Below are 26,694 nucleotides of genomic sequence, written 5' to 3'. Positions count from 1 at the left end.
TCCGAAGACACTTCCGGGTCACGTGGCCAGCGTGACGAAGTTGCACTGGCGAGCCAGCACCAGTGCCGCACACGGAAACGCCGTTTTACCTTCCCGCTATAAAGCGGTACCTATTTATCTACTTGCACTTAAGGGTGCTTTTGAACTGCTAGGTGGGCAGGAGCTGGGACCGAACAATGGGAGCTCACCTCGCCGCGGGGATTCGAACCGCCGACCTTCCGGTCAGCAAGTCCTAGGCACTGAGGTTTTACCCACAGCGCCACCCACGTCCCTTCTCCTTTGGTACTTTGCTGTTAATCTCCATGTACCACCAACCTCTTGCCACTCCAGCCTGGATGGAAGAAGAGTCCCTAGGAAATCTGCAATGGCTTTGAGAGGTGCATAAAAAGGCAAGATGGATTTTATTATTCAGCACTGCAGGCAAAAGAAGAGGGGATGCCTCTGAGGTGGGACAGCAATGGTGCCTCTCCCCTCCTGGTCAGGGCTCGTACGTGACTCAAGACTGGTCAGTTCTTTGGCATCTGGGGCAAAAAACACTCCCTGGGTGTGGACAAGATGCTAAACCTATTGAATTTGGTATATATATTGCAGTTGACTGCAGGAATAAATAGTTTGGTAAGACCACTTAAGGTTTATTATCCCTGGCAAACAAAGCCATTCTGAGGACAAGTTAATATGTGGCTTTCATGGAGTCATGAGGTTAACAAAAAGGAAAGTAATACTAACACAACAAGAAGAAGGAAGAAGTAAAGTCTGAGGAGACACACTCAACATGACAATGAGTGGTTACTCAAGAAGGAATAAACAAGGCGACAAATAGGTTGCATTTCTGTCTATCACCCACCCACTGATTCAAGTTGCTTTACACCAGGGATGTCCAACAGGTCGATTGCGATCTACTTGTAGATCCCTGGGAGGTTTTGGTAGATTGCGGTCGATCGCTGGGTAAAATAGAATCTGTCCCCCTCGCTCTGCCCTCCATTGTTGCATTTTCTGCAGAACAGAAGGCGGAGTTTACTCATTGAGGCTCTTTGTTTTTGCAGTGATCTGTTGGTGAGTGGCTGTTCCTTTTTCTTCTCCAAAACCCTTAAAAACAGGGCTTTCCTCCTTCCTAAAAAAGCTCAACAACTTTGACCTGAACCCCCCAAAAACAGGGGTAGATCACTGCCAGCTTTTAATTCTGTAAGTAGATTGCAGTCTCTTGGGAGTTGGCCACCCCTGCTTTACACCAAGCCAAGCCAAGCCAAACCAAGCCAAGCCAAGCCAAGCCAAGCCAAACCACAGTCCATCAGCAGAATGACTTGGGAGAAGCAAGGCACCATGATCACCTTTCTCAGAGTGCACACATTTCTGCTAAGCTGTGATGCATGAACCAGGCCATTATCAGTCAAAGAGGGCTCCCCATAAGACAATTAATCCAGAGACTAAGTTTACATATATAGTCTACGTTGCGGCACAGTTATCAGCTAGATCAGGGGTCTGCAACCCGCAGCTCCGGAGCCGCATGTGGCTCTTTTACACCTTTGCCGTGGCTCCGGGGCGGATACTAGCAAGGGGAGGAGGCGCATTGTGCGCCCCGACACTCCCCACTGTGGCGGGCGCTGTACTGGCAGTGATGTCGCATGGGGGCGGTGCGTGTGTTAGTCACGCACCATCCCGACGTCACCTTCCCGCCCGCCCGCTACATTGTAAGGGGCATGTACGCTGGTCACTGCATTGAAAGGGTGCATGTAAGCTGGTCACTGTTTTGAAGGGGAGTGAAGAACACACACACAAAAAAAGGTAACTTGTTAATTTAACGTTTATTTCTATAAGGAGGAGTAATTCTGAGGGGTCAAACAAAGAAATAATAAAAAGTGACAAAAAAGTTATTTTTATAATGACGAGTTTTGCGGCTCCCAGTTTTTTTTTCTTCGGAAACGGGTCCAAGTGGCTCTTTTTGTCTTAAAGGTTGCAGACCCCTGAACTAGATAGTCAGAAGATTCCTCATGAGTTTCTGATCTGTGGGTTATTACTCCATGTCCTATGCAGATACATAAGAAAACTTTATGCCTAAATGGGTCATCAGAATCACCTGCTCATAGATATCCCTTGAGCTCAGATTGCCTCCCTGGAGAGTTGTGATTAATGGGATAATTTCTGAGCAAACTGCTTAAATGTCCTGCTAGGGATGATGTTTCTCCATACTCACAAAGACTATTTCAGTTACCCACAGGGCCATGCAGAATAACATGCTGAAATTGACAATATTAAGGTGAAAGCAATCTTTCTTCCTTGGATGAGCTGGAGCTAGAAGCTGTACCCAGCTCAAGCAAGAACTGTGACTATGTGATGTAAGGACCTTCACCTTGTTACCAAATACGCCAAGTTAATTCATTAATTCATTTAAATTACATGCAATATTTTGCCTGAGAAGGTGCGTCATCATTTTTGTTTTTTAATATATATTTTAAAAACCCACCTTTACTTTCATCCTTGAATTAACTGGGAAGCAGTATAAGTGGTTGAAATTTGCAGTCCCTTTGGACTCCAAGAAAGGGAGCCTTTACAGCTGGATAATAATACCTTCAAACAAAAGTCCTCATTCTAGACAGTCTGGAAAGTGAGACGAAGCCCTTAAGGCAGTAAGGGGTGAAGCAAGGATTCCGGTTGCCATTGAGTTGGAGGCAAGAAGAGAAAGCCCATGTAGAGACAGCGGGAGGCTGAATATGGATCAGTTAGAACATGAAGAACCATCGCATCTTAGGATCATGCTTGGGACCCACACCCTGATGATGTCAGCTGGTGATGTCAACGCCTCTGAATTTCCAAAAGAGCATCAGTGTCAGTTTCCAGCTTGCCAAGCCAAGGCTGAATTCACTGCCAAGCCATAGCTCACGAGGCCAAAGAATGAGTTATGGTCAAGTCCCAGGGACTTTTTGGCTTCTAAGTGAGGGCAGCAGCTCATACCCAAAGGGTTGGAAAATGCTTTGGGTGCTAGTCATATTTTCACATGTTGGTTGTCAACGCTTGTTAAGAGCTTGTGAAGCAGGGATTGGTGGAATTGGGTATGAACTTGGTGTGTAAAATGGTGCCCTGAACATGTATACTGACTTTCATTCTGGTTATCTCAGTCTCGAAAGCAGCGATCACATTACAGTGTATTTTCTATTTACCTTCACGGTTTTGAAAAACAGGTTTGGAAGTTGAGCTGGTACCAGAGCCTGAAACAAAGAAGTGTGTCCTCGACACTTATACTAAATTTCATTCTGATATCCCTGTGTTCAAGAAGGTTGAACAAGCTGTTGCATTGAACAAACTGTTGAATGGACCAGTGGCTAAACCAAAGGTCTTGTTTCCATTACTAGGCCAATGAACAACACTTGCAGAGGCAGGTAACACTGAACTGGGAGGAATCACACAACATACTGCAAAGAAGCACAAACAAGCAATGCACTAGGAACAATATCATTTTAAAAACACACACCACAAAATTCAATGAGAAGAGAACAATCCTCTTGTTTGTGGCAGTTTTGACAGAGCTGCAGGAAAAGTCAAAGCAATTCTTGGTCGTGCATGATAAAAAAACTAAACATAAAATGATATAAAAAGGGGATCAAAAATTTCCATCTGCAAGCTTGAACTTGTAAGGCTTGGGATAAATTATTGGAGCCCAATTGTAATACTTATAACAACTAGGATGTTTAGTTCATGTTGCACCTAGTAGAAAAAAATGCTGCTTTTTAAATGAAATTATGTCAAAGGAGCCTGGAAAAACATTCACACTTAATTTTCTACTGTGCAACTCACTATAACCCCTTAGCAGGGGGAAAGACTGCTGTTGTAGGCTTCCCCACCCCCCAGCTCAAGGGGCGCTTTAATTCCCACTATCAATGAACCTATTGTTTATAATATAAAAGACATTGATTCACTTAGAGGAGGTTAAGAGGAAAACCAATGAATATTCTTAATGAGCTTGAAATATTGGCAGGTTGTAGGCACAAAGTGAGATTACTCACAGGTGCTCAGAGGGGTTTTAGAAATACAAGTGAGAGGTGAAGTCAGAAAAATTAGAGAATATGGGGGGGGGGGAACGACCTTCCACCAGACTATTTCATTTGTCAGCCCAACAGTCAAAGTGTTACAAGATGTGCAATTGGGATGTCTTTGATTCTGCTCGAAGGAACACTTTTAGCATAGCTTTCGGTAGGCAACTGGTCTTTTGCAGAGAAGAACTACTTGCAGTGCCATCCTATGCATGTTTCCCCCTAAGTACCGGTAAGTCACACTGTGTCCAAGGAGGCTTGCTTCCTAGTAAATGAGTTTTGAATTTCAGCCTTAACTTGCTCCTTGGTATCTCTCAGGATCTGGGCCCCACCCAGCAGGAGCAACATGTACCAGTCTAATGTATTGTTCTATTGTTTTCATCTTTAATTTTAAGAATCCTTTACTGTTGTAATATTGAAATAAATAAAGATAGTCATTCATCAATGGACTCCAGTCATTAGACCAAAATGCACACCATTAATTGATAGGTTCTGCAAAGCCAGTGTTCCAGTTACTAACAAAAGGATTTCCTCAGGCCTATACTTTCTTCAAATTATCTAAAGTCAACTTGTTCATATACATGATGTCCCCTGTCTTGTTCAGTCTATCCGAAATGCTGGTAGGTCTAGATTAGTTTAATAACAACCCCATAGATCTGGTGTGGCCATTGTAAGGTTGCAACTGCCTTTGCTGACTGCTTAATGTGTTCTTGGCAAGCTCCAGAGATTAGGGTTGCCAACTCTTAAAATCAAAAATTCTGCTACTGGGTGAGACCTGGGGGTGGAACCCTGAGCAAATCTAGCGGCAGAGCCAACCTGCGGGTGGTGGAGCATAACACAAAAGTTGCCTGTTCACATGTGTCCCACTTCTTTTAAGGGAAAAGGACTGAAGGAGGAGGCAGGGGAGGCTGGCCTTGCAACTAACTTTCACTGGTCTGAAAATAAATCTAGCCAGGTAGCTTTCTCCTCCCCACCCACTGTTGGTTGGCAGTCCTATTGGAGACTCAGTGTTGACATTTAATAATTGCTGAAGACTGCACGTTGAACCCTCCAGATGTTTTTTGGACTCACATCAGCCTCAGCCAGCTTGGCCTGATGCGCAGGAATGCTGGGAGTTGTAGTCCAACAATGTTGGGAGGGCACCAGGTTGGGGAAGGACATGTTAGGATTGCATTCTTGCATTCCACAGCTCAGCTACCTGTCATTATCATGCTCTCTTGTTCTTGAATTCAGCATCCCTCCTCCTCCTCCTCCTGGGAACTGCCAGGCCAGCTTGATGAGATTACATCACTACGACCCTCCCCTCTGATCTCCATGCTGCCTCAGTGCTTCCATGGTACTGCAATAATGTCCTATGTATGCTCCCCAGAAAGAAAAAAGAACAACAACCCCACTTTCCCTGTTAGGATTTTCAGTATAGATTATCAACAACTCTCTAGACTTGGAAGCATGTATTCCATGGAATGGGATCCCCACCAGAAGTGTCTCTCTGCTAGCTAAAAATGGCTGGGTGAGGGGAGGAGGAGAAGACATGCATGTTTAGAATCAGCTCCAAGGGGTGGTAATTGGATAGGGATCTTTTGCTTCTAAGGCTCTGGTTTGGGCTCCCAGCCATGCGAGTGGTGAGTGAAAGCTGTTATCGGGGGACAGCTGTTTGGTGTCCAGCTAAGGGGAAAAGGGTATGGGAATTCATCACAGTTCAGTTCCTAGAGGTCAAGTGTCTGTGTAGCAAACTGCACCCCCTCTCTGCTTATACCTTCTAGGTGCACACAGGAGACAAGAGATGTGATCTTAAGAAAGTGCTGCGTCTCCTGATCGAGGGAGAAGCACAAAAGAGTGAAGACAAAATCCCTTCTGGGCATGTGTTTTGTACGGGGCTCCGATATGCTGATTTTACAGGACCTGTCCTCTGCAGTCCTCATACCACAGAGACCCTATGTAACAGCAGATATTGATCCCCAGGTTATCAGACCGAAAAAGGCCAGTCATGCAAATACCTCTTGACCTGCAAAGTGGAATTAAGAAGGATTTATGCAATAGAAGGGGGAGGAGAAGGAGCTGAAACTTTACAAAAGGAGGCACTGCCATGAGGATTTGCTATGCACACAAGTGGAAATTCAGCATAGCAATGTCTGAAAGAAGAATCTAAAGGAGGGAAGACACACGCTACACTTGACAATGTCTGTGAAGCAAAATGTTCTTAGAATCAGAGAGCTGGAAGAGACACTGTTGGGTCATCCTACTACCCAAGGGCAGAATATCCCACACCTAAAAGCATCCTTTGATTGATGCCTCGCTGATGAATGCCAACCCTCCAACTGATTAAGATTCTATTTTCCCTGTAGGCTGCTTATCCCACCACAGATCTAGTCATCTGTTCCTAAACTCCAATCCATTAAAAAAATCCTTAAAAATGGAAAGCAATGCAAAATCATACTCGCGTAGAAGATTTTTAAAAAGTAAGTAAGTCAAGAACCTCAAATCTCAATCAAGGAAAGCATTGCTTCCACGTACACTGAAAGATAATAAACTGTCTTGTAATAACAACCACACACAGGATAGGATTGGAGAGAATCCAAGCAAAGTTCACCTGGAACTCTCAAACTTTGCTCCCACTTCCAGAATAGATAGTGCTATTAAATCTAGGTAGCACTGTAATGCAGTTATCTGCAATGGCCAGATATTGCTGGACTCTCAATGCTCATCAGCACCAGATGATGGAAGTTTTAATCCATCCACATCTGGAGGGCCAGAGGTTCCTCACTTTTCCATAATGTAAAGCTATATAAAGACTTAACCTATTAACTCTTTATTAAATCTACAAGCCCCACCCTCTGACACCCCTCCCCATTTTAGCCAAACCATGCTACTTCTGCGATCCTTAAAAACAGCAGCTGTAAAAAGACCCCAAAAGGGCATAGCTAGCCCTACTAGCCATCTATAATTTGAGCACCGAGTTAGCCTATTTCTCCTGGTTTACCTCATATGTCTGTGGATTGCCCTCCGTTTCAGATTTTGATCTTCTCATCTTGACTTTATAAAAACCTATGAGACCCACTTCCTCATCCTGTGTTTTGTGAGGTTTTAGTGGCCACTACCGGACAATGCAATAGACCCATTGCATAGCAAAGTTTGAAAACATTATGGCACCAATCAAGTAACTGACACAACTCAGGTTCGCCCCTCCCCATTTTCTAGTCAGAAGTCTTGTTCCTTTAACAGCTGCTTGAAAAGCAGAAATTCAACAAGTGTAGTTCCCCTACATGGGAAAAAGATATACCTGTTGAGCTTGGACCGTAATACAGCTGTTAAAGACACAGATTCTGCTGGGATGTGAGCTTGGGGAAGCGGTGACCCACTTTATAATAATTCAAAGCCAGCCAAACAAATCCCACAATGCACTTCACTGCCTGTGCTGTGCTATATTGAGTACCAAAAGCGTTCCTGACATTCTAACGGGACCACTTAGGCTCTGAAGAATCTGCTTGGTTTATGCTGAGTCACTCCGGCGAGTTGTGAAGAATGCAGTATGTGAAGTGTAGGGTTGCCAACTTCTCTCTCTCTCTCATTTGGCAGAGCCCCGGTGACTCCTGACAGCTGTGTGACAAGCAGAAATGTAGCTTATCTCCACCACTGCTTCTTCAGGATTTTGTTCTGTTTGTTTTGATTTGTTTAATTCTGCCGCATTATGGGTTTGGATTATTGCTGTACCTTATATACATATATATACATATGTACATATATCATGTTATTTTAATTTTGTCCTTGTTAGATGCCTTGAATACTTTGCAGAAAGCTTGGGGAGATTACACACACACACGCTCCTCACAGCACCAGAAAAAGTACATTTTTCCATGCCTGAAGCAATAATACATAGATCTCAGTCTACACACACACACCACATTCCAAAATGAAGTAAAAATGTGAAGTACAATTTAGCTGACAAAACACTCAGCAAACAACACATAGTCTCTGGCAAGTGAAGGGTGCCAACAACTGCGATTCCCTTTTGACCTCACCACAACTCCCGTCCATCTGCAAAGTTTGCTCTTGGCTTGCTGTACAAGGTAGTATTTTAATTGCCAGCAGTAGATGATACAGCAGAATCTTACAGCCATAAAGTTGCACCATGTGTTATGAATGTTATGGGTCTATCACTCTCAAGTCAATGGTGACAAACCAAGCGATGCCAACCATCTGTTAAATAGGTGGGCAAGCACTCAGCCCATGAAACAGGATTGCTCACTTGCATATTGATTGCTTTTCCTCCAGTGTCTCATGCTACAGATTATACTTCAACAATACTGACTCCATATTTTTATTTGGTGATGGCTGTGTACGTGTGTGTGTGTCTTCAGGCAAGATACCCTTACTGAGCCTCTCTCCCTTGCCACAGACACTACAGGCCACTTGCTTGCTCCATCCTTTTGGGTCCAATCTGCACCACTGCCCAGAAACATAGAAACATAGGCAGCTGCCCTATATCAAGTCAGACCATTGGTCCCTTCACCTCAGTACTGTCTACACCAGGGATGGGGAACCTGTGGCCGTCCAGATGTTGTGGGACTCCAGCCCTCATCATTCTTGACTATTGAGCGTGATGGCTGGGGCTGATGGGAGTTGGTGTCCAACAACACCTTAAGGGTCACAGGGTCGTGTGGCAGCACCTGTGAAGAAATGTCAAAGGCAGAAGGTTCAGTGAGACCCTGTGGAGCTGTTGTAAGATCTTAGGGAACACATGAGATTGCAGCAAGATCTTGTCGGAAGTTGTTGCTACTGCTGCTTCTCCACTAGTGGAGGACGTGGAGTGGGTGGGGTGGGGTGGGGTGCTGCCTGTTGTGGTTCTGCTGCCTGAGGTGTCTGCTTCAGCCCACCTTGTAGGTCGGCCCTGCATTGGACTCTATAGGTCTCACTTCTGAGACAAACTGTTCAGTCAGTCTTCTCCAACCAAGTGCCTTCCAAATGTTTTTGAATTGCACTTCCCATCCTCCTTGACAAGTACCCATGCTGGCTGGGGCTGGTGGCAGTTGTTGTCCAAAATATCTGTGGTTGGGTCAGAAGGCTGTCCTAGACTTAGACCATATTCACACCATGCATTCAAAGCACTATGACACCACAATAGACAGTCATGGTTTCTCTCTCCCAAAAAGTTCTAGTTTGCAGTTGGTTAAGGGTGCTGAGAGGAGGCCCCTATTCTCCTCACAGTTACAATTTCTCTGTGAAGAGGGATTGGTTGTTAAAGCACCCTGAGAACTGGAACTCTTTGCAGGGAATCAGGGTCTCCTAATAACTCTCAGCACTCTTAGCAGGCTACAGCTTCCAGAATGATTTGGGGGAAGCCGTTGCTGTTTAAAGTCACATACTAGCACTTTAAATATATGGTGTGCATGTGGGATTACACTGTTGCACCAAAAGTTGAAGCTTGTACTCTTGCAACATTATTTCTGAAATAGATACAGTATGTTGGATTTGAAAATGGGGAGGATGTAAAACGTGACATCCATTTCAGCTGTTTTTATAAGAAACCTCCCATCGCAAGCAGAAAAGGCTCTTTTAAACCAGTGCCCACCCCCACATTAGCAGCTCCCTTGATAACCTCCACCTGGGTTGCTTTGCTACCTTCAATGGCAAACACAGACTGGCTGTCTCCATCAACAACCCTACAGCTAAAACAAATCAAACAAGGCAGCCCAGGATCCAACATAACAACATCTCAATCACACAAGGTTTCTGAGCTCCCTCAATGCTCCCCCCCCCCCGCGCTTCTTAACATTGCTTCTCAGTGCTCAGCAGGATTGGTCCCCCAGGGCAGCTGCTTGGAGGACAAACACCTGGTGACTTAGGGAAACCCATTCACAATGTTATTTGCTCTGTTTGTTTACACAATGTATTTCTGTCCTTGTGTTTTGGCTGAAAGGGGGGATTTCAACAAGATCCCTGAAAGGCATAACACTGGAAAGGGGTGGGGGTGGGGGAGTTGAGTGATGGATAGGTGGGTACTTGAAACAGTAAGCTCCTTAGAAAGCGTGGCCTGGTCTCAAAGGAATAGCAGAATCATTATTTCCTTCTCCTTTACCCAACTGAAAGCTGAAGAATTGCCTCGATTGGCTGGGGGAGGGGGAGGGAGGTGGGTGGGGTGGCAGAGGGGGAGCCAGACAGGTTTCCAAGCCATCCATCAATCAGAAATTGCCAGGTCTAAAAGCATTACTTTGATTAATCAGCACAATTAACCTATCAATGGATCAGGGGCAATTAATTAAAAATATTGGTTGGATTTGCCAGAGCCATCTGGTCACTCTACCAGCAAGGCTGGTAGCTTCTTCTGCACAATATCCCTGGTGTATATGGTAAGAATTGCCTACCAAGGTGTATGTGTGTTGGTTAGGACAAGTGAGCACACACAGAAAAAAACACTATCTATTATGGATGTTTCCCCTTGGGTAACTTTGGTAAAAATTTTGAACTCTGACCCTGTTTTAAGCTCATTCAACTTTGGGAGCCCTCCAGCCAAGCAGCATTAATCAGTTCTGTAGGTGAGCCCTACACACAGACAGACAGACACACACACACACACACACACACACAACACATTGGACTTCAACTCCCACCAGCCCCAGCCAATGGCCAGGAATGATGGTAACTGCTGTTACCAAGATGCTCAGTTCAACTGGATGTCTGCACATGTCCCAGAATTATGTGCTTCATATTACTTTTGCTCTGAGCACCATTGCCAGGAACTAGAGGAGGCTTACAGTAGTGTAAACTTAAAGTAAAGAGTAGCTCAAGTGATGTCCCTTGAGAGTGGTGAATTAAACTTGTGTGTGTGTGTTCACATTGTAGTATTTTTGAGCACAAATAAATAAGAGAAAACATCATCTAAATCTGCTTTTAGTATGTAATTGGTTCACAGCCTAGAGATTACTCATTAGAAATAAGCAGTTGCGGCACCTCCCAACATCAACTCCTTTGGCTTGTGTTTGCAATTAGAAAAATGTAAGGGAACAGAAACTCTGGATTCTTTGGAGCATCTTCAGAAGCTTGCCAAACAAATAAATTGTTTTTCCTGGACCCTGTTTCCCACCCACCCTTTTCCAAATTCTTCCCTAACCCCACCCTTCTCTCCGCCTCTGGATAGACTGGCCCGACAAAGCCACAAAGTGCTGTTGAATAATTTGCCCTGGCAGGGTTCACAACCAGGTGCCACATTCTGCAGAAGCCTCCCTTCTTCCTCCAGGAGGAGAACTCACAAAAAGAGTCCTCACAAATTGTAAGGGCCATGCTGCCAGCATTATTCCCACTCACAGATGAAGGTTCTGCACCTTGAACAGTTCACACGGCAGCCGGGAAACAGGCACCATTGGATTTCCATGTTTTTTGATGGATTTTTAACTGATTGTACTTATAGCTCACTCACAATTGCTTCCCATCCGAGGGACTGACCAAGACCACACTCATGCAGGACCAAGCTAGACATGATGTGGGAGATCTATGTTTAGGGTCTCCTTTAAAACACCCCACACCTACTGTGCTCTAGGGCCCCTTAACTGGTGCTGGAGAAGGGCAGTCTAATCCTGCCCACACTTGATGCCAAAGTTAGTGTTTAGCCTACAGAGGAAAATTTATTGGTACCCAAGTGACACCTGGAAGCATTCCCTCCCTCCTAGTGTAAACAGCAGCTTGGGGGGTGGGATTTTAATCAGCAAAATGGCACAAGGGGGAAAGGGGGTTAATTTTCCTCCCACTCTGTTGTGATCCTATCTAATCCTGTTTAATCCCCCCCCCCCTGTAGCTGCTATTATGGGTGGGGAGATGGTTTGCAGGGACATGGTGCTGAATCTTGCTAAAGTCAGTGCTTGGATGGGTGACCCCTTGGGAACACCACACTGGGCTGCAAGGTATAACTGAAGGAAAAGAATCAAAATAAAACACACAGTGGGTAGATGGGAGGGATTGTCTAATAGAGTCCAGTTCCTAATGGGTTAAATTCTCAAGCCACCCACCGGCACCTGCATCCTTTGGAAAGTCTAGGGTGGTACTTATTTGCACATGCAAACACCTGCAGCTTGCATACACAAACTGGAGGACCTAGATGCAAATTGGGTAGCCTTGGAAAGTGAACTTTTGCAGTATGTTGGTGGGCAGATCCTACCTATACCAATAGTGAATGCCTTCTCTGATTGCTGATCTGGTATGTATCCAGAACAACATCATTAGGCACAAAAGGGAAGGCTTAGGTTTGGCAGCAGTTGGGAACCCTGCTGATGAACTGCAACTCCCATCAGCGCCAGCAAGCATGGCCAATGGGCCAAGCATCCTGAGGGCCAAAGGTTCCCCACATTTAGGGGGCTTAGGGGAACCCCAATGTTTATGCAAGAGCAAAGGGAGGAAAACAATTTTAGGGGGAAAATTATTGTGAGGGACACCAAAACAGCACAGTGAGGAGTCCTGAGTGCTGTTGCAGGGGAAAATACAAACATACAGGGTGAGGGGAGGGGGGAAAACAGAATGGAATACCCTCAAAGCAGACAAGGTTGGCTGGCATTTCATAGTGCAACATTTTGTTGCACTCTGTTCTTCTAATGCCTGTGTGAGCTGCTTGGCTTTTAATCATGTCTATCCTAACAATTAATATGACTCCTTTGCAACCTAGTGTACTTTTACAACAGGAGGCGCTGTTGAAACACACAAATTTACATATGCTAATTTAGATGCAGAAGTGCGAATTTAAAACAACTCAAATTTACATTTCCCAGAAGGCAAGCCAATCAGTTTCTTCTTCAAACTACCCCAAATAATTTTTTAAATTCATCTGCTCCCCACTCAGTTCAGTTCCATGAATTTTACCCATAACTCCCGATTAACTTCCCACCCAGACGATCCAAGTCATGCTCTAAAAATCGGCTTCTCTCCAGCTGCTCCCACTTATTTATCACATCAACATTACCCTTTCTAAATTAAAAAATATGAGACAAGGTTGCTGGTGATGTTCTTTCTTTTGGGGTGGTGGCAGAGTTACTTTAAAAGCCAAGAGCTGATCTGCCCCTGCTCTCCACATTGGGAGAGCCAGTGACCATGGGCCAGGCACTCTCTCTTAGCCTAATCTACCTCACAAGGTTGTAGTGAGGATAACATGGGAAAAGAAAAACAATGCACACCACCTTGAGTTCCATGGAGGAAAAGGTGGGATAGAAATGCAATGCAACACAATAAAATAAATTTGTGAAATGCACATTTCCACTTTCCTTCCAGGGATATTGTGCAGAAGGAAGCTATTTCTTTCCCCATACATATAGTGCCCTGCAAAGGAAATGGAATCTTAATTTCCCTTCTTCCCATGGTCATTTGTGCTGTCATTCCATAACACAGTGTGCTGTGCAAAGAAGTACCAGTACAACTGCCCATTTGCTTATGCTCAGGAGTCAGAAAAAGAGCCACCTCCACTGCACAGCTGATGAGTAGTGCTGTCAGTGGTGCTGACACTTGACTCCCTCCTCTCAAAAGCAGGAACCACATGCAGATCGAAAGCCAGGCTCAAAATTCCCAGAGCCCCACCTCCTGCTGCCCCCAGTGATGTAGTGGAAGGGCAATACATGGGACACAGCTCATGGGGGTAGGGGTCCTTTTATCATCTGTCAGAGCACCGGAGTAATTGCCAGACTTTTTCTCTCTCTCTGGCAAGTGAACAAGGTGATATTCTGACAGGTTAGGAGAGGAAATTGAAAAATGAGAAATTACTCAATTTCTTCCTTTTGTCTTCAAGGCCATATCACTTTGATCAGCAATTAATTTTGGGAGAAGGCTGCTGCCAGCAAGGAAATTGGTGGGGGGGCGGGGAGCAGCAAGCCTGCCCACCCTAAGAGTCTGCTATTCAGTCCATTGGCCATGTAGAACAGCTCTGGTATGCTTATCTGTTGTCCAGTGTTGGTAACCATGAGGCCAAAGAGTACCCCTCAAAGGTCTAGATTTGACCCAGAAGGCCCCTAAGGCAGGTGGAGACCCTCACATTTTTTATATTTTTATATTTTTTGCAATGGAAGAGCATTAGACATCTTCTAGGTCTGCCTTTGCTGGCTGAACATGACACCTCTGCCTCTTTATGCCACCTTCAATAACTATCCAGAAAACCAAACAGCCTGGCCTGCTCTTCTGGCAGAGGTTTGATCTGTAGGAATCAGCAGTGAGGCTTCTCAGAGCATGGAGTCAAGCATTATCAGCAGCTAATTGCTGTAGATAAGACTGTTTTTAAAGGGAGAGCTACAGGAGCTGCTTCAAGAGTTGGCAAGGAACTTGGTCACTGAAACTCTCGATATGAACTCTTCTGCCAGAGCTATCACTGCTATGTTTGCAAAGCTGATCAGGTTCACTGCTGCACAGACACTGCTGGGTTTCAGGGAACCTCACCTAGCCTTTTGCTTTTTTCTTTTCTTTTCTTTCTTTCTTTCTTTCTTTCTTTCTTTCTTTCTTTCTTTAAAAAACGTTTTGCTCATCACAACTTCTGCAAAGAGAAATTGTGAATCTCAGTTTGTTCAGGTAGAATGACAGAATCACAGAAATGATAGCAGCAATCATGAAACTATGGGACTGGGAAACCTCTGGTGATGGCCAACTATTCTTCTAAGGTTCTGCACTAAGCCAGGACCCCCAGCAGCCATTCCTAACTATCAGATCAACCCCACCCAGAACAATAATAATGCAGAAAAATACAGCCTAGGATGATTCAAAGGCTTGCAAACAGTGGAAATGCCAGAGATGCTTGGATTACAATGATTAAGTTTAGTATCCACATGCAGGTGGATTTTGCATGCAGAGGATGGGCTAATAGTAATACCTTTATTGTCAATGTACAACCTGTGAACAATGAAATTAAGGAAAGGCAATTCCTAGGATATTCCGATGAGCATACATGCACACACCCATCCGAATGGGAAGGATTCCTTATATAGGTCAACTTCTCAGTGTTGGTGGTCTTCAGTTAACAGTAAACATTAATGCTGTGAATCCGTATGTAACAACTGTTAGACCCTCTTTGTGGGCATGTATGCACTACATATATAAACCTCTTTAAGTGTTATATGGTCCTTATTTAAAACATCAACAGCCAAGGAGCAGAGGAGGATGGAAGTTGAGCTTGGAGATGAGCCTCATTATTGACCAATATGTCCAAGTCATACTGGTATTAAAAACACAGAAGGTGCAAACAAAGTGGGGGTAGAAGTTTGCATCTCTCTTTAGTGATTCCTTAGCAGCTTCTACTTGAAGAGAAGGAAACATATGTTTAAGGCAGGCTTCCTCAATCTCAGGCCTCCAGATGTTTTTGGCCTACAACTCCCACGATCCCTAGCTAGCAGGACCAGTGGTCAGGGAATTGTAGTCTCAAAACATCTGGAGGGTCGAGGTTGAGGAAGCCTGGTTTAAGGCTTAGCACACACATCCTTGGTAGCATGCCCTATTGAAATCAGTGGGTATTTAATTTTAACTGAGCCTGCACAGGATTGGGCTGTAATCCTAAACCCTCTTACTAGGAACTAAGTCTTGTTGAATCCAGATCTGCTACTCATGCGGCAAGGAGGAGGCAAAATTCTGTCGTCACTCAACAAGGGTGGGGAATTGCCAAATGTGTCCCACCACAAGTCCCAATTTGGCCTGTGAGGCCAATATCACCTGCTCCACACCTGATAACATATGCAACAGGGCAGGTGAAAGTGCGGCTCAGTTGGCCACGCGACTGAGTTCCCCATGGAAAACTTGATTGTGCAGGTGATTCCTATGGAAAGCACAGTTCAAGTCACTGTCTGTCAGCCCTGCATGGCTGAAAAAAGGTCCCCCACCCCTGTATCGCTCCAGACTGCAGAAGGGTTGGCATCACAGGTTTGAAAAACTGGAAGTAGAAAAGTTGCAGAGTGAGGAGCATTCCAGAAAGTACTGTAAATTTTTCTTGGCTATGTCACAATTTTACTCGGAATGGAATGCAAGAGCATTCTAAAGTGACGTATTTGTAAGTGGTAACGTCCATTCTGTCCCTTCAGTATTCTGCCACCCCATTTTGCCAGGCCTCAATAGGGCTTACTTCTGGATAAGCTAAGCATGGCCAGGAGGATGCTGCCAAAATCCCCAGGCTCTGCTTGAAAAGAAAGCTGCTCATGTTCTGCTGCTCTGCTTCTTCGGAAGGCAACAAAAGAGAGGGTCAAGAGGAACGCCGACATCCCTATGTACTTACTAAGCAACCTATTGCTGCAGTCAAGGAATGCTTTCTAAGGCTATATACACTTTGGGGGTTTAAAACACAATGAGGTTGTTTCTCCCCTGCTGCATTTTAAGTTCCATTTGCATGCTGTTGTACACAACAGAGAGGATAGCTTCACCTGACGTGCATTACCTGCTTGGCTTCCCTGCCCCTGATACCCCAGCACCTCCTGTTCATGAAACTGTCTTCTGCACATGTGCAATGGCTGTCTCAAGTGAATGTGGCTTATGCTGGTTCAAGGGGAAATGCTCCAAATAGAGGTACAGTCATACCTCGAGTTACAGACGCTTCAGATTGCGTTTTTTTGGGTTACGGACGCGCCAAAACCCGGAAGTACTGGAACAGGTTACTTCCGGGTTTCGGCGGTCGCACATGTGCAGAAGCGCTAAATCGCGCTTTGCGCATAAGCACTGAATCGCAACCTGTGCATGCGCAGATGCGGCGCTGTGGGTTGCGAACGTGCCTCCTGCACAGATCATGTTCGCAACCCGAGCGTCTACTGTATTTCTCAAAGAAAACAACCACCTACTATAGGGTAGCTCTGCATTGTGGGTAACCGGTGCAAATGGATACAAAAGTTAGCAGTGGGAGTGCACTGAAGCCAGAGTAAATGGTAAATGCTAGGACTGCCTTTCATAAATTGTGTCAAAATCCTGCAATGCTGTAGTGGATCAAATCACATGCACACCAAAGGATAGCTCAGTCGGTAGAGCATGAGACTCTTAATCTCAGGGTCGTGGGTTCCACATTGGGCAAATGTGAGGGATTGGACCAGATGACCTTCATGGTCTCTTCCAACTCTACAATTCTATGATTCTATATTGTTGTGGGTTTTGCGGGGGTGGGGGGTCAGTCTGGATGATGCTTGGTGTCCCTTCCAGCCTATGGTCTCCTTTTTTGATGGCACTGCCTTTTAAGCATGTTATCATATGTGGACAATTGGGAGATATCGTCATACAAATGATGGGGGTGGGGAGCATGAAACATAAAGCACATGGACAAATGATACTCAGCTTCAATTCAGTAAATACTATACATGCATGGGGTCAGGTCAGATAATACTGGCCCATATTATATGGAAGGGAGCAAGGTGACATGCCTGTCACCTCTGCTCATTCGGCGCACCTATCCTGCCTCCAATGTCCCTCGATGTTCCTGTGGGGGGTGTGGTGTTAGAATACAGCTTTAGGTATGTAAAATCCAGCACATGAATCAGCTAATTTTGACTGATCAGTTTTGTGGATAAAATTCTGCCTCCATTGTACAGATCCTCCCTCTCAGGAGGGGGCCATGGCTCAGTGGTAGAGGCAATCAGGAAGATCCCAGGTCCAAACCCTGGCTTCTCAAGAGAAAACGGATCAGACAGAAGGTGATGTAAAAGTCCTCTGCTCAACACCAGTCAAAGCCAGCCAGAGGAGATAAAGCCAGGTTAGATGAAAAGGTAACCTGACTTCAGAAAGTAAGCTTCCTGTACTCCTCTTTTTCACACACACCCTTTTGCAAATCTGAGTTTCTCTGGAGTTTGACTTGCTTCTCTTCCTTAAACCCATTCCCACTTCAAAATCCACATGCCACCTTTTCCCTCTGGAGCACTGCCGTCTTCCCCAAAGTTCACAGAAACTCAGCTTTCTTGCTTGGACCTGACAGTTTAAACATCTTGCTCTCCCCCCACCCTTTCCCCCTATCCCTGTAGATTGGGGGGGGGGGAGCAAGAAAAAAGAATGGCGTTTTTCCAGTTTCTGAGCGAGCCACAGACCTGTTGCTACTAGCCTTGGCTTTAACGTCTGGAGGGTGTTTTTTGATGTTGTCTTGGCTTCATGCAGGGAAAGGAAGAGAGGGAGAGAACAGTTCACCAAGGGTTGCCAGTTACACCCTGGGATGGACAGCGCATCCTGGCAATTGTCAAAGGCACACACAGCTGGCTGCTCCCATGACCCTTGCCCCAACCCTCACCCCCCTAACCCCAGTTCACCCAGGGCCTCCCTCCTCCATTCCTAGCTGTGCACCTGCCCCCCTTTTATATCCCAGACACCCTGCTGCAGCTGTTGTGTGTCTGTTATATACCCAGCCCCATGTTAAACTCATTTGAGTGGGGAGTGCAAGGGAAAGCATGTCAAAGGAATGATAAAATATTAAATCTACTACTAGCCGCAGGAAACTTAAGCTCAAGTCGACGCTTCTCTCCTGTCTTGTGAAAGCTGATACAGCAAAAACTTTTTTTTAAAAAAAATCCAGCCTCCGAGACTCTCTCCTCCTCCCTAGTAACAGCTGTCATTGGCTCATGGTCTCATAAGAAAGCCTATCAGTAGTTTATCAACTCATTCCTCATTACTTCAGCACAGATTTTTTTTAACAGGCATGAGGGAAGGGAAGAACAGAGAACTTCGGAGCAACATTAGAAGAACAACATAAAAACATTAGAAGATCCCTGCCAGACCCTCCAAGTGTTCCTATTTTCCAGGGACAGTTCCGGATTTACAAGTCATCCCGGTTTCTGATTTGATCCTGGAATGTCCCGCTTTTCCTTAGGATGTCCCTATTTTCATCAGAGAAATGTTGGAGGGCATGCCGGGCTGGATCCGGCCAAAAGATCACCTGGTCCAGCATCCTGCTTCCACTAATGGAACCAGGTAGTTGAAACCAGTCCCATGGATTTGTCTAATCCTCTTTTAAAGCCATCCAAGTTGGCGGCCATCACTACTCTTGTGAGGGCAAATGTCATAGTTTTACTATGCACTGTGTGAAGAAGTACTTCTTCTTTCATTTGGGTTCCAGGAAATGTGTCACCTTCCAGCGGGTTTGGGGATCTGGGTAGCAAACACTAATTGGGCCCCCTGAACTCTGCAATCCCTTGCGTGCTTTTCAAATCATGAGTCCTATTCCTCTCTGGGATGCTTCACACATCGCAGGCACCAAATACATGAAGTCAGAAGATGTGGTGTGGAGTCTTGAGCAAAGACTGAGTCAGATCCCTCGAACTCTGCACGGTCTATTCTGAGGCTAGGGTGACCTCTCCAAGGATACAGGCAGGCCCCTTTCCAACCCTGTGCTGCCTGACATCTTTCTTTGGGTGAAGATGCAGGGAGCAGGGAGAGAATTAGCTGACCATGTGACCTTCTACATGCCAAGGATGTACTCAGGCCCAGAGCCACAGTCCCTTCTCTTTTGATGTGCATGCACATATGAAAAATGTAATGTGCAAATTGTCTGGAAAATTATAAGTGAATGAGTGCCACTTTTTTGTTGCATTAAACAGCAATTAATAAAAAAGTGAGGGAAATGTAATGTGTGAAAGGAGCCCGCAGTGGGTCTTCCGGTGGAGAAACATGCCTAGGAAAGAGTGGGCTGCTAATTGCCTTCTCTCAGAAAAATAAAAACGCCTGTGTGATGTGGTGAGGGAAAAAAGTGGTGGAAAAAAGTGGTCACATTTCTAAAATAAAAACGGATAAATCCGGAACAGCCATATTAAATATGATTGCCATTTCATTTCTTCACTGTTGCATCAATTCCCCTGCAAGAAAGCACAGGGCCAAAGTCTCCGTTGGGAGGTTGTGGACACTCCTTCCTAGGAAGCTTTTAAGCAGAGGTTGGATGGCCATCTGTCAAGGATGCTTTAGTGGAGATTCCTACATTGCAGGGGTTGGACTAGATGTCCCCTGGGGTCCCTTCCAACTCTACAATCCTATGATTCAAATATTTGCTAGGAATATGACCACTCATCTGTATATGAAGGATATACTGATCCTAGGAATATATGTGTGATACTGGCATGAATAATAAACAACACTTCTCATTTTTCTTTGTAGGTGATTTCATTGGCCTCTTTGAGAAAAGGAATTCATGTTGGTTGGCTGAACTAGGCATACAAATATCCAGTAGCCTGTTCACCCCAAGCGACTACCATATTTTCTCAGTGACCAAGAAGCATATCTGCTGGCATTCTATTCTCAAAAACATTGACTTTAATTGAGAAATAAAAATGGAAAATACCTTGGCCATTTTGTTCCTGTTGCTTGGTTCCTTAGAAAATCACACCAACGATATAATTGTTATCACACAACCCATCTTTCTGTTTGTCATTATTTTCTACAAGGCCGCTGTTGTTTCTGCATGTGGCCACCAGGGGATGCTTCTGTGGCAGCTGGATATTGCTCTGCAAGCCTTCATTACTCAGGTAGGGCTGTGAGGGTGTGGCTGGTGTCTGAGGTTAGCAACTGTGTTCATTGGAATGACACAAGGAAGCTCGGTGGGAATTATACTACTTCAAAAAGCTGGCAGGGAATGAGATGACTGAATGCCCTTCTCAAGAACTTCCAGCAGGTTAGTGTACCATTCAAAACACAGGTAGGGGAATCAAATGATTGAATGCTCTCCCATCTTAAAAGAAGAACCACAAAGGATAGCATGTCAGGAAGAAGGTGTATAACTCAGTCTTCTTCCTGATCTGCCAAAGTTCTGCATGCAGGGAAGGCCTTTGAAACTAAACAGAACATGGATAAGTATTCAATTATATGAAGCCCCCCCCCCGCATTCCAATTTGGTTTGGTCCCAGGAAGAATGGGCCCTATGATGTTTCTGCTGCATGATTTTCTGGAAGGACTCTGCCCCACCAACCTCATTGGGCAGTCTGCCAGCGCCTACCTGCCTACTTTGGGGGGAAAGGCATCTGCTCAGAGCATCTGCTTTGTATGCAGGAAGGTTCACATCTCCAAGTAGGGCTGAGAAAGACCTGCATCTGAAATCTTAGAGAGTCACAGCCAGTCAATATAGATATATAGACAATACAGAGCTAGATAGACCAATGGTCTGACCTGGCATATGGGAGCTCCCTATGACTGCTCCTATGACTGGATGCTTACAGATGATGGAAGCATAAGCATAAGCATATAACCAAATGATTAGAAAGGTAGCTGGGAAATGACTGGCCAAAAAACAAATAACTAAATAAAAGCATCATAGTGCTTCAGGTAGGGTTGCTGTTTAATGGCTGGCAGAAGTTGAGCATGCGGCTCAGTGTGGGCACTCAGGATGTAAGTGGTCAAGATGCTGCACTACCCTGGACCAGGTGTGTGGGTAATTAACAACAGCATCCCGTGGCATGCAGTGCCAATTAGAATGAGCAGGCACTTTCAGTGGGCTTGATCACTGCTTCACTCTACCTGACTTACCGGTCATGCAATTTTATCAGTGGGCAAGGACAAGCAGAGGTATAGTGATTAGCCCCTGTTTCTAAAAGGATGTCTATTAGATGATTGTAGCCCATCTAGAAGAGGAAACAGTCAGAGGAGAGAGAGAGGGGAAACCCTACTTTAAAACCAATAAGGGAGGAAGAACATTTAAGAACAGGGAAGAATCAACCATCTCTCCCCACCAGTGCTTAATTTATTGTATACAGGCCTGACTTCCCCCCACTCTCTTCAGTTTCCAGCTCTGGGCCAATTTTGGTCATTGCTGGGACTGGCTTCCTAAGCGATTGCTCCTTGGATTTCTGGCCAACCTGGCAGAAGCCTTCAAGTTCAAGTCAAACTTCATTTTTCCTTTTCACCAGTTGCTTAGAAACATGCCTATGAAAATATACTTCTCCGTTCTCACACTCTACTGTTCTGGTGCCAAGAGCTTTTATTTTCCCTATGCCTTGCCCTCAGAAATTCGTGTGTGTGTGTGTGTGTGTGTGTGTGTGTGTGTGTGTATATATATATATATATATATATATATATATATATATATATATATATATGTATGTATATATGAAGCTCCTGCAGGCACAAAGTTATGCCTGCAAGTCATCTGTTCCCAGCACATGCCCATCTCCAGAAAAAGGTGACTTTGGTATTATTTTCAACGGCTGCTTTTCACATTATTGGATTAAAGTTTAACTAAGGAGCAAAATGAGGCTCCTTGAAATTTACTGGCAGGTCTTGGAAACAGGAATGAGGTGGACAGCAAGGAAATGTCATTGCAGCCCCATCAGAGTGCTAGAGCAACACTTCCGCAGTACGACACACACCTAGGATCCACAGCATCCACCATGTCTGAAACTTTTAACTTAACGGCAAAAATACAGTTTAGCAGTCATGCCAACAGTTCCTGATAATTTTACTCAGGGCTTTTTTCCCCAGCCAGAACTCACCAGAACTCAGTTCTGGCACCTCTCAGGTAGGTGCCATTGCCATTATTAGAGAACAAGGGAGGTGTTCATAGTGAGTTCTGGCACCTCTTTTTCCAGAAAAATAGCACTGATTTTACTGACAACTAACAAAGGTCTGTTTCTGATCAGTGTCCACCTTCTGACCCCAAAGTCCTCAAAAACTGTCACCCTTTAACCTACAAGCCTCCAGCAGCCTAATAAATAGGTTCATGGCCAATCCACTGGGAGTAGTTGAGCTGCCATTTTTAGACCTCTCTCTCCCTTTTTCTCTTCTTCTCCTTTTGATTCCACCCCTTTTTAGAGTTGGGAAGTGCAACTGAGACAAAATTTGCAAGAAACTTTAAGAAAAGTTTTAAAAAACAGCAGTCCATTCATATTGACTAGGAATGGCCTGCTATAAATGTGTAGACTGGACACGACCCACCAATCATCATGCTTCCTTGCTGGTCTCCAGGAGATCAACTGCTGGATGGCATGGACTTTAGCCCTCCCCCCTCCCCAGGAAACAAAAATAATTATATAATGGCTACATGCATGAGAGGGAGAGGCCACATTTAGATTCAACACTGTTTGGGTTTTTGTGCATAAGGCTGCTGCTGATGGCTAATCTGAGACTTTATTACAATGCCCAACAACCCCTGGTTTATTTGTGCATCAAGCTACATACTTTTGAGCCACAGGATTGCTGTCTGAAGAGCAGAGTGGCCCCCAAGAATTCAGAAGTTGGCTATTCCTCTTACAGACAATTTTGGAGCACCTGCTGTACAGCTGGATCCGAAAGCGTGAGAGAAGGGGGAGGGGTGAGAAAGGGGGATGGAAAGAGAAAAACGCTCAGGCACGTTCAAACTAAATGAAAAAGTCAAACTGTTGCTGGTCTCATCTGTCTGTAAGTGGCACTGTTGCAACTCCAAAGGAAGAGCAGAGTGTATTGCTCTGCATGCTGTCGTATTTGCACTGAACCATATTGTTCGTATTACTGACCAAACACACACACACACACACACACACGCACGCACACACTGTAGATGACGTGCAATGGGGATATTCCACATAGTTTTAGTGTGAGTGGATTGTTACAGAGTTTACTGGGTTCCAAGACAGGAAATCAAGTCGTATCTGCTCCTCCTCCTCCTCGCCTAACAGACTAGTTCCACTTTATGGAATGATCCAAGCAAAATGCCTTTGCCTTTCACCTCTTCCAAATGAAGCACCTGACATTTTGGAAACTTGTTTTTGTTTTCTTAAGGATATTTTCACTCCGCTGGATGAGATGACAACCCAAAGCCAGCAAATGCTTTCAAGCAGCGGCAGGAAAAGGAAAAGGCTCTCTCTGTGTGTGGGGAGGGGGGGTGGAGTTGTCATAAAAGCAGGAAGATTTATGGGGTGTTGGGAAGGAGAAGTTGTAACTGCAAATCTTCACTGTATGGATGCAACAGGCATGCTGGCAGAAAGCAGATGCCTGGTGTGCTTTGGGGTTTATTTGTTTTTTTGCAGAAGATGGAAAGAGGAGGGGGGCAAATCAGTGGCTGTTTGGGGAGAGAGAATGCTCTCTTTTGCATCCAGGTGTGCAAAAAGGAAGAAATGGCTCAAATGGAATACAGGTTAGGAAATGCTGGCTTCTTCACCCCCCTAAAACGTATATCAAAGTTCCCTGTTCAAAAGTATTCTTTTCTTCGGAATTTTATTTTTTACTGTATTGCACCTGCTCCTTTCTATGTCCCATCAAAACATTCAGATGCATCACAAGGAAAAAGCCACTCTCAAGTTTGGACAGAGATGGGACTGGGCTGCACTCACAAGGTATGGAGCCTGAACTGAACGGGACCTGATGGGGTGTATCTGTCTGAGTGCTCTTGCCAAATAGATGCAGAGCATTAAAAATAAAAACCAGAGAAGATAGACTGCTACTAAAATGTGACAGGATCGTGGAGGGACCAAAGGAGGAGGTGGGAGTGTGAAAGGTGGAGGTGTGAAGCGATGGTCGAGGAGGCAACAGGTGGGGTGGAAAATTCATCTGAGTGAGAAACCAGGCATGTAATAATAAGGATGGGGGGAAAGTTATGCAATGGGAGATAAGGAGCCCAGGCTTGGGGAGGGGAAGAGTGACCAGGTGAGAGTTGGGTAAAGAAGGAAAACACACTTACAGGTGAAGCAAGGTTAAGATGCGCTGCAAGGGAGGAACATAGGGCAGCGCTGTGGAGGTTGCACAGGTTTATGTGTCATGGAAGGTAAGGGAGGTGCAATTGAGCGGGGTGGGGTGGGGGTGACCTGGGTGTAATCGGATTGGAAAGGTGACCTGATGGGATAGGTGGTGCATTCGAGGAGACAGCAGGGAAAGATGTTCAGAGGGCGCTTAGAGAGCATGGCAGGTGGCGGATGGGGATGCGCGGAGGCAAGAAGAGTGGAGCGAAATGAAGAGGTGCCCCGTGACCGCCCCCCTCGAGAGCCAAGGCCCAGGGGCAGGACTCACCGTTCTTGGCTTGCTCCCTGTAGCTCTTCTCGTTGAGGCAGACCCCTCGGCCGTGCAGCAGGGCGTGCAAGGGCTTCTCCTCACCTTGGCGCGGCAGGCAGCGCATGCCCTGGGCACAGCGCTCGGTGTACACCCCGCAAGACTGCCCTTCAGCCAGGGCACAGGTCATGCAGCATCCGCAGCCGGGCTCCTTCACCAATTCGCAGCCCACCGGGCTGGGAGGGCACATGGAAAGGGCTTTTTCATCGCAAAGTTCACAGTGCACAAAGGAGCCCAGCCCTTGGGACAGCCCCAGGCAGAGGCAGAGGAGCAAAACTTGGGTCACGAGCATCTTCAAGGCACAGGCAGGCATGCAGTGTTGCAGGCACCCAAGGCAATATCGATTGTCCTCTTTTTATTTCTTTTGCAAAAAATTTTTTTTCTATATAAAAAAATAGGAAAATAATCTTTTTCAAAAAGAAAGAACGAAAAAAAGTGTCTCCTTACTTAGATTCCAAAAGAGCTTTTCCACCTCAGAAATGATTCAGGATCGGAATGCAAAAACAAAACCTGGCTGTCAAAATCTGCAGTTGCAAGAATTACGCATGCAACAGGTTGGAAATGGGGAGGGTGGGTTGGGGAGTCAAGGAGGGGGGGAAGAGAAGAGCCAGGAGAGCTTTGGTGAAGCTGCACACCGAGAGGTACAAAAATAATAATAATAATCCACAGGCTTCACTCAAAAAAGCAACGTCTGCAAGAGAGGCTGAGGAGGAAGCAGAGAAGGGAATCAGCTTCTTTTCGACTGTCCTGATATTATCTGCAGCAAATGAAAAAACGCCTGGAGAGAAGTAGCATTAAAGCAGGTAGAGCTGGGCTTTGTCAAGAAGAGATTTAGCATGGGACTGGCTGCAATTTTTTTCCTCCCCCCTTATCCTCCTCTTCCTAGATTGGGTTAAGAACAACAAAGAGGTTTTCTGTAAAAGTTGGAGGATTTCTACAAAGTCGGCAGTAGAAAGAGAACGAAGGAGGGAGGAGGGGGGAAAAAAGAAGGAAAAAAAAAAAAGAATTCCACTTTGTAGATCTCCCAACACTTTTCCCCTGGAGAAGTTTCTAAAGAGACTGAATAGTGCCGAGCAGGCATGTCTTTTAAATAGACTGCCCCTGGCTGCCTGCCAGCCCCTCGCTGCAATCTGAGATCCCAATGACACCTCAGCCTGAATGGGTGCCAGGAACCAGGGCAAGATCAGTGCACACTCCAAATGTGTGTGGGGGTGGGCTGTGCAGCTTCTGACTTCTAGGCTTCCAAAGCCCTTGGCAATGATCAGCCACATTATTGTTCGCAGACACACACACACACACACACACACACACACACACACACACAAACACACACACACACACACGCCACCCCAAAGGCATCCAATTGCCTCATTTATACCGGACAAGAAGGAATAAAGTTCTCTATGCTCCAGACTGCAGGGAAGAGTGGAAAAAGCTCAGAGTTTCTGGGCTAAATTGGTGTCATGTTTTTGTTTTATTAAATGCCCAAGGCTAGAATCATGTGTGTGCACCATGATTTGGGAGCAAGCCTCAGTGGGGCTTCGGATCTGAATAACTCTGCATAGGCACAAGGGTACATGTGGAGTTGCCAACTTTTTTATTGATCCCTGCTCCTGTGCACTTAACAGCAGCTCAGTGTGGAATTGCTGCTGCCTAGCAGACCCTGTCAAAAATATTTACCTGGTGATTGCTGAATGGTAGCTGGCCAGGCATCGTTTCTGCTCAGCTGGCAACACTCACTTCGCAAGTGTTGCCTTGTGGTAGCTCC

At 45.4% G+C, this 26,694-nt stretch overlaps 1 protein-coding gene and 1 long non-coding RNA gene across 3 annotated transcripts in view; one reads left to right on the top strand and one right to left on the bottom strand.

Annotated features, from left to right (window-relative positions):
* The window catches only part of IGFBP5 (insulin like growth factor binding protein 5), a 40,754-nt gene extending 14,607 nt beyond the window's left edge, over positions 1–26,147 (bottom strand). Inside the window, exon 1 of the mRNA XM_053402514.1 lies at positions 24,888–26,147. Within this exon, the coding sequence (XP_053258489.1) occupies positions 24,888–25,239 (352 nt within the window). The 5' untranslated portion in view covers positions 25,240–26,147. The remainder of the gene's footprint in view (positions 1–24,887) is intronic.
* LOC128420707 (uncharacterized) lies at positions 16,079–20,123 on the top strand. Of its 2 annotated transcripts, none has more exons than XR_008332089.1 (3): positions 16,079–16,465; positions 17,618–17,710; positions 20,076–20,123. It is a non-coding gene; the product is annotated as an uncharacterized LOC128420707 (long non-coding RNA). The 2 variants fall into 2 exon arrangements; XR_008332094.1 differs by having other exon boundaries at positions 17,618–17,728.
* Positions 26,148–26,694: the final 547 nt, after the last annotated feature.

This window comes from Podarcis raffonei, chromosome 1 (genome assembly GCF_027172205.1).
Source record: "Podarcis raffonei isolate rPodRaf1 chromosome 1, rPodRaf1.pri, whole genome shotgun sequence".
Classification (NCBI taxonomy): Eukaryota; Metazoa; Chordata; class Lepidosauria; order Squamata; family Lacertidae; genus Podarcis; species Podarcis raffonei.
This window is presented reverse-complemented; position numbering and strand designations above follow the sequence as displayed.